Raw genomic sequence first — 8,589 nt, forward strand, 5'->3', positions numbered from 1 at the left:
GTTTAGATACAAAAGTGAAAAATCAAATGATGCTCAAGAAAAAGGGTAAACCCGTTTTATTTTCATGCATCATTTCACATTTTATGACATGTTGGCAATGGTATTTTTCTTGCAAGTTGAGAGGGCTTTTTCTGTCCTAAAATATATATACTCAGAGATCTATCCTACAACACCTTCAAAATTCGGTTTTTCAGTTGAAAAGTCTTCAGATGTAGACTCTGTTATGTGCAACTGTGCAGGTGCCACTTCTGTTGTGTAGTCCAAGATCAGACGACATTTTCCGAAATGAGAAAGAATATGAGATACGAGATTGCTTTTACAGTAATAGTTCTGCACACAAGGACACTCAAAGAACGACGGTTTGGTAACACATGCATCCCCATCTTGTCCGAAAGGCTTGCAGTAAGTCTCGGAGAACAAGTATGTATCTCGGACACAGCAATAACCATTCGGGCATTTACTGTTCACATCGTTCAGAACACAGGGAATCGGGTCCTGAAATATACAAGCACATTTATTGATACAAGATTGGCTTTGAGAAAAGCTAGTCACCGGCATGTTCATTATTATTCTATAACATGATTAGAGAGTTACTGGCAAAAAAAACACCCATCTCATAAATATTGAAAAGCACAAAATACTTTTGAAAAGACTGGGCTTTTTAGATTTAAATTTACCTTTCAATGAGCTGTAACGTTACTTCATGTCGAATCACATATTATACACGTAATATAGAAATATTAAACATTTTTCATTTAGAAAAAGTCTTTTTTGTTTTTTGTTGCAACAGCTTATACTCAGCTTGCCGCTTAGCTCGGCTCGTCAATAAGTCGCTTATAACGCATGATAAAACACTCCATGACACTGGAAAGCTTCGGACGTTTTCGTTGTTTTCAAGCAAACATCATATCCATACACAGACTGACCGAGACGATACATGTCTTTTTAAAGTTCATGTACTTGTTGATGAGGACTTTTGACTTACTTGCAGCTTTCATAATAAAAAACGAAATGTGTGAACTGCACGTAGATGGTGGTGTGTGTACACGTAATTGTTGAAAGACAGGGTGGTTAGGATGAACATTTATGGTTATTCACATAATATTCATTTATCAAAAAGTTCAAAAGTATACTGGTAGGCAGTTTAGTTAATTTAAAGAGGGGAAAAATATCGACATTCGTACTTAAAGACGGTGTTTAAAATACTTATCATTGGTCAATGATAATTGAAAGTTAGACACAACGATGGTTATCACAAGTTCCGTGGTGGTATAAATGGATGCGTTGTAAAGAAACATTATCTGGGCCTGTAATCAGTATCAACAGACTAAAGAAGTCTTGTAATCATAAGCTTTAGGGTCCTTCTACAACGTATTGTGACGGATTCTTTCTTTAGTTAACTTAGAGCAATACACAATGTATATTTAGATAACGTGTTCTCACAGAATTACATTGAAAAGGCCATGTTATGGACATTCTAATCGATGCATTATCATATCAGTATGCTCATCATTTGACAGGTCTGAAACGACAAGGCAATACGTTTTGTTCTTGCCTCGTGGCTGTCCAGTTGTCTAATCATGCTACAAAATTCAGTAAAAGCGAAAATGATGGGTGTTTTGTTTTTCAAGGCGAGTGGTTTTGTAATACAGTTATCAATCAACATGTGTTTTTACCGAAGGACTGGTAATAAATCAATACGACAGATCTTGGATCAATTATATGGCATTAAATTGTGTGGATGTGACGTTAAGCCAATGGACTAATTTCAGGATCATTATTAAGCAGACTTTGACAATTATTATACAGACGTTTTGGGCCTCCGTGGCCAAATGGTTAAGATCAATGACTTAGAATCTCTTGCCCCTCACCGCTGTGGGTTCGAAACGTTTCCCGGTTTGTAGACATCTTTTATGTGAAGAAATCATCCAGCTGGCATTCAAAATGACGGTGGTTCTACCCAGGTGCCCGCCAGTGTCTGAAAAAAATGCCTGGATTGGCATCGGGAGTTTTCCTCAACCATCTAAATCTGCGAAGTAGCCGTATTACCTACATTACATACAAATACTATATTTATGTTTGTCAGCCGATCAAAAAGAGAGCATCTTTCAACCAGTCATTTTTGTTTTTGTAATTATTATAAAAACTATAGCAGTACAATTGACCATGTGACAAACTACGTAGTATACATGTAGTTATATACTTACTGTGTCGCAGAGAACAGTAGCCAGGATTGAAAAAGAAATTGCAAACACTCTTAATGCGTCCATTATTTTACAGCGTTTTAAGACTAGTAAAATCTAGTGTATTTATCTCTAGAAGCACATGCGCCAGAGTGCATTTTACAGGTGTACAACAATTAAAAATCAACAAAACTGTTTCGAGATAATCTTTCATGGATACCCGGTTTGTTTTTGGTATTCCCTTGTGTTGGTATCTTCTTGTTAAGATTGAAATCATGAATCAATACAAAACACTGCGTAATGAATTGTTATCTAGGTTCATACCGGTACAACTCGGAATGGATTTGAAGGCATCTACGGTTAAAAAAGTTGTGTGTTTGCAAAATAGATAACGCTAGTATCATGTGATACTGCAAAAAATACGTAAAAAAAACGTAATAACGTGACTATGTGAGTATACAAAACGAATGTGAGATTGAAAAAGAAATAACGCTGGTACTTCAGACTGCAAAGAGAAATTTATGCGTTTCTGGAGACGTGATAGTGTAGAAGATAAGGTTGTCAGGATAATTGAAATACTAGTAGAAAATGAGACCTAGAGTAAGTCACATTGTTAATGATCTTCTATAAGCCAGGTGTATTAGGTAATAGTAGTAGACGAGGCATTCTAACTTTTAAAGAAGTGTAAAAGTGCTTGAAAGGCGTTTAAAAGAATGTTTTATATTGTGGAAAATACGTGTATATATAAGAAATAGTTGAATTTACCTTATTATAATTTTTGATTGTGCTGGCATCCTCTAAGATTGTGATATTATGTAGATTGCTGTTTACCTAACTTCATTAAGCTACCTTATCTAAGATGAATGCAACGCTTCTGCGCATTATCATCGTCAGTTCTATTACTTCATTAGACATAAAACTAATGTACTCAGAAACTTTTATTAAAAAGGTGTGCTCCACGAAAACAGAAAATATTGCAATTCTGAGGCAGGTGCTACATCGCTAATGTTGCTAAACAAATATCCATATTTATCCTGTCACTTGCAGTATTTTCGACCCGATATCAGGGTGCCGTATATCTTTCTTGATATACCGTCAGTTGATCATGTGACCAGTGATATACGGTCAGTTGATCATGTGACCTTATGATCGATATTGTTGTCATAAGAAATTTTGCAACGAAACCATCATCATTGTGTTGGAAATGTCCGAACTAAGAAAATGAGTGGTCAAATAATGAGTTTTGATTCAAAAACGAAGAAGTTATTGCGATTTTGCCGGTAATCACGTCATTATATAAGTGACGTCATTACGAATATGACGTCATTAAAGCGGTTGCCGCACACTTATTTTTGTAAAATAAATTGCCAAATATCGGAAAATGAAGTAATGACAAGATAAATAGAATAATAGGTTAGTGCCTAAGATGGAGAAAGTTTATCTGGCTCGGCTCCGGACGTTATCAGGTTCGCCTTCGGCTCACCCGATAACCTCCTCCACCTCGCCAGATAAACTTTCTCATCTACGGCACTAACCTATTATTCTCTATATCCACGTTTTGCTATTGCTCCTGCTACTGCCGATTTCACGTTTTTGTTACTGCTGCTACTGCCACTGTCCATTTCACGTTTTTGCTATTGCCCCTGCTTCTGCTACTGCCGACTACACGTTTTTGCTACAAACTGAGACCACTTATATAATATCCATTACTGTAGATGCGTATGTAAATTGCAGGATAATTTATGCAATCGTTTTTTCGCGGAACATGAAGTCGTGCAATATTTCTCAATAAAAAGCATATTACCTATAAGTATCAAGTGCATACACTCTTTCATTATATTGCCAGTGGGATATCTAAAATTGAAAGCCAGTGTATAAACACTGTATTTTTAATTTGTTTTTTCAAAGACTCACGTAGATGTAGGCATTTTCAAATGATAGCAGACTCGATTTGAAAATGAAAAAAAAGAAGAAAAAGGAAAACGAAAACGAAAAAAAAAAAAGCAAAAAAAAAACAAAAAAAAAAACAAAACAAGAAACTGTAACAGAATTACCAGCGTCTTTTTTCCAGCCAACGCAGCATCCTTTTCAAAGAGCCAACATTAAACATGATTATATATATCGGTCATGATTATATAACTAACGAAAATGTTTGTGATTTAAAAATATCTGTTGAACGCTTTTAAATGTAAATATCAGAATTTTAAAGATTAAACGCGAATTTATTTTTAAACTTGTAAGAAAAAAGAAGTAAAAATGTAATGGAATATTTTATCATATTAAAGGGAAGCAATTAATAAACAAGTGAAAAAAGGAGACCACATTTATATGTATTTCATAATTAAAGTGAAACTTAATATGCAATCATAATAATGTGTTTACGCAATGTACTTAAACAAGTGAAAATCATTAGACAAGAAGAATAAATCAGACAGGCACAGACAAGGGAAATCAAACAAACAACGAGATTAAAACAGATGTAGATAGACCTATAGACAAAGAGGATACAACAAATATGCACAGACAAGGAAAAAAAGCTGTAGACAAAGCGGATAGAACAAATATGCACAGACAAGGGAAAACCTATAGACGAAGAGGATAGAACAAATATGCACAGACAAGGCAAAAACCTAAAGACAAAGGGGATAAACAAATATGCACAGACAAGGGAAAATTCTATAAACAAAGGGATAAAATAAATAAGCACAGACAAGGGAAAAGCCTATAAACAAAGGAGATAAAACAAATATGCACAGACAAGGGAAAAACCTGTAGATAAAGCGGATAGAACAAATTGCACAGACAAGGGAAAACCTATAGACGAAGAGGATAGAACAAATATGCACAGACAAGGCAAAAACCTAAAGACAAAGGGGATAAACAAATATGCACAAACAAGGGAAAATTCTATAAACAAAGGGATAAAATAAATAAGCACAGACAAGGGAAAAACCGAGAGACAAAGGGGATAAAAAAAACAAGCACAGACAAGGGAAAACCAATAGACAACCAAGATAACACAAGGGGAAATACTACAGACAACGAAGATAAAACATATATGCATACACAAGGGAAAACCTATAGACAAGGAAGATAAAACAGACATGCATACACAAAGGAAAATACTATAGACAATGAAGATAAAACAGATATGCATACACAAGGGAAAACCTATAGACAAGGAAGATAAAACAGACATGCATACACAAAGGAAAATACTATAGACAATGAAGATAAAACAGATATGCATACACAAGCGAAGACCTATAGACAAGGAAGATAAAACAGACATGCATACACAAAGGAAAATACTATAGACAATGAAGATAAAACAGATATGCATACACAAGGGAAAACCTATAGACAAGGAAGATAAAACAGATATGCATACACAAAGGAAAATACTAGAGACAAGGAAGATAAAACAGACATGCATACACAAGGGAAAATACTATAGACAAGGAAGATAAAACATATAAAACCTAGACCGAGTTCGAAAATGGGTCATCTGGGGTCAAAAACTAGGTAACTAGGTCAAATCAAGGAAAAACCGTGTGTATAAGATAGAGGCTGTATTTTTCAATTGGTCTTATGAATTTTTGTCAGAATGATAATCTTGATGAAATCGATGCTGAATTCGAAAATGGGTCATCTGGGATCAAAAACTAGGTCACTAGGTCAAATCAAAGAAAAACCTTGTGTATGCGATAGAGGCTTTATTTTTCAATTGATCTTCATGAATTTTGGTCAGAATGATTACTTTGATGAAATCTAGGTCGAGTATGAAAATAAGTTATCTGGGATCAAAAACTAGGTCACTAGGTCAAATCAAAGAAAAACCTTATGTATGCGATAGAGGCTGTATTTTTCAACTGATCATCATGAAATTTAGTCAGAATAATAACCTTGATAAAATTTAGTATGAGTTTGAAAATGGATTATCTGGGATCAAAAACTAGGTCACTAGATTAAATCAAAGAAAAAACCTTGTGTATGCGATAGAGGCTGTATTTTTCAATTGCTCTTCATGAGTTTTGGCCAGAATGCCTTGATAAAATCTAGGGTAGATTTGAATAAGAGTTATCTGGGATCAAAAACTAGGTCACTAGGTCAAATCAAAGAAAATCTTGTGTATATGATAGAGGCTGTATTTTTCAATTGATCTTCATGAAATTTGGTAATTATGATTGCCTTAATGAAATCTAGGTCAAGTTTGAATATGGGTCATCTGTGGTCAAAATGTAGGTCACTAGGTCAACTCAAAGAAATACCCTGTGTATGCGATAGAAGCTGTATTTTTCAATTGATCTTCATAAAATTTGGTCAGAATGATTGCCTTGATGAAATCTAAGTCAAATTTGAATATGGGTCATCTGGCTTCAAAAACTAGGTCACTAGGTCATATCAAATAAAATACTTGTTTAAACTCAAGAGACCACATTTTTGGTCCAATTTTAATGAAAATTGGCCAGAATATTTGTTTCCATGAAATCTCTAGGTCAAACATGTTTACACTGTTATGGTGTGTTTCTCAGGTGAGCGACCTAGGGCCATCTTGGCCCTCTTGTTAAAAAGTCACAAAAACACAAATATGAAACTTCACACCAAAACAAATCATAAAACGCACAGTAACACCATTGTTTTGTTAAATCTAGAACGAAAATCCAAACGATTCAGATTTTCAGAAAAGTAGGCATCTACCCCTTTGTGTCCGTTTCAGACAGTTTAGGTAATTTAAAGATATCCGCATATACGTTCGGTTACTCTTGTGAACGAATTCATTTACTCATAGTCTTATGTAGGAAGTATTTCTGATATTGAAAGGTAAACAATAACTGAATTCCCGCGATGAATACTTGTCAAACATACACAACTTCCTGTTAAAATTGTCTTCGGAAAAATTACTTCCGTTTTGAGATATTATGACCATAACGGGGTCAATGTCGGATTAACTATTTATCGTGTCAGTTTCAAAACTGTAGTTTGAAATAATATTATTGGATAACTCTTATTTACCAAAAACATGTGACAAGGTAACTTAAATAAATGCAGTTTATTTATGAAAATCGTAGTTCGTGCCATTTTCAGAATTATTTAAGGTAATATAATAGGTGTACTTTTGTGATTAAATCAATGTGACAATTCATTTTTGCTTCAATTTTTATATCTTTCAACAGTATTGTTTTCCAAATCTTTGTAAAAAAGTTCAAAAGTGTTGTGTTTCGTAAGATTTGCACATGCATACTTAATATACATACGAAATATGCTTACGGAATGTGCATATAGAATATGCTTACGGAATGTGCATATAGAATATGCATACAGAATATGCATGTAGAATATGCATATGGAATATGCATATGAATACGTACTAGTATACAGAATGTACTAACCAAATATACATATAAATTATGCATACAGAATATGCATATGAAATATGAATATAAAATATGCAATAAAAAAAAATCACACGGAATATGCATCCGGTGTATTTGCTATTTTTAGAACTGATAAGAAAGCGATCGGGTGGGCAGAAGCCAATCGTCCATGTTTTTTGTAAACGGTGATGTTTTTCTAACGGTCTACACTTTATCAAAACACAAATTACATCAATAATTTTTTGATCAATGCAAAGGTTATAAAACAAGCAATTTATTGATTACTTTAATTGTTATTTCGAAATAAAATGGATTAATTATGAACGCTTAACTTACACTGTTTTTCTAAAAGTTTTGAACATCACTACGCCGCTTTAAAAATTGTATGTCATTTAAAACGGTTGTTCATTGAAAAAAAGATATTTGGAAAAAAAAATTATGAAAACTGTAAGTATTTCAAATCTTTTTGAATTTTGAAAATCCATAAATGAACAAAGAAGTTATTAAAAATTAAAAATTCTGATTCCATACGCAAACGGTGTAAAAACATTTGTTTTGCCAACCACCAGATAAACAGATGTTAGCGCGTGACGTCACGGCGATCACTCCTATTAGCTAATATGAAATGACGACTCAAACGGTCATCCTTGATCCAAATTTACCTATACTCAAAACGTAAATTTTATAATTGTTACATTCAAGAGACAGTTTTCACCTCTTACTTGAATCGTTAATCATTCTTTGGTCTAGTTTTTATAAACATGTCTATATTCAGGCTTACTGGGGAAAAGTATTGACATTTCCTATGTTGGAATTGTGGCAACCTCCAAAGATGGTCAGATTGATTAAATAATTCACATTTAAAAACGGGTACATGGGCCCTTTAATGAATTCGATGAAATGATTTCTTAATGTAATGGTATTTACAACTTAACGTGGGCCGACATCGGGCTGACTATACAAGGCTGAATATATGAATCACCAGACTATGTAAATGCTTCACTCCGTATGATATGCACCGTTTAACC

The 8,589-nt window shown here is 33.9% G+C and overlaps 1 protein-coding gene across 1 annotated transcript; it reads right to left on the reverse strand.

Moving 5' to 3' along the window:
- Positions 1–32: 32 nt before the first annotated feature.
- On the reverse strand, positions 33–2,365 carry LOC123553537 (uncharacterized). Its single transcript, XM_045343242.2, has 2 exons — positions 2,208–2,365; positions 33–495 (listed from the first exon to the last, which is right to left on the reverse strand). The coding sequence occupies exons 1-2, from the start codon at positions 2,268–2,270 to the stop codon at positions 160–162; spliced, it is 399 nt and encodes a 132-aa protein (XP_045199177.2). The 5' UTR covers positions 2,271–2,365; the 3' UTR covers positions 33–159.
- Positions 2,366–8,589: the final 6,224 nt, after the last annotated feature.

The sequence above is a fragment of the Mercenaria mercenaria genome, chromosome 4, assembly GCF_021730395.1.
Source record: "Mercenaria mercenaria strain notata chromosome 4, MADL_Memer_1, whole genome shotgun sequence".
Taxonomy (NCBI): Eukaryota; Metazoa; Mollusca; class Bivalvia; order Venerida; family Veneridae; genus Mercenaria; species Mercenaria mercenaria.

Bases quoted from the DNA above. Each gene is read 5' to 3' on its own strand.
- LOC123553537 (XM_045343242.2), bottom strand. From the start codon at position 2,270: ATGGACGCATTAAGAGTGTTTGCAATTTCTTTTTCAATCCTGGCTACT. The intron at 496-2,207 runs GTAAGTATATAA...TGTATATTTCAG, and splicing joins CTACTGTTCTCTGCGACACA to GACCCGATTCCCTGTGTTCT.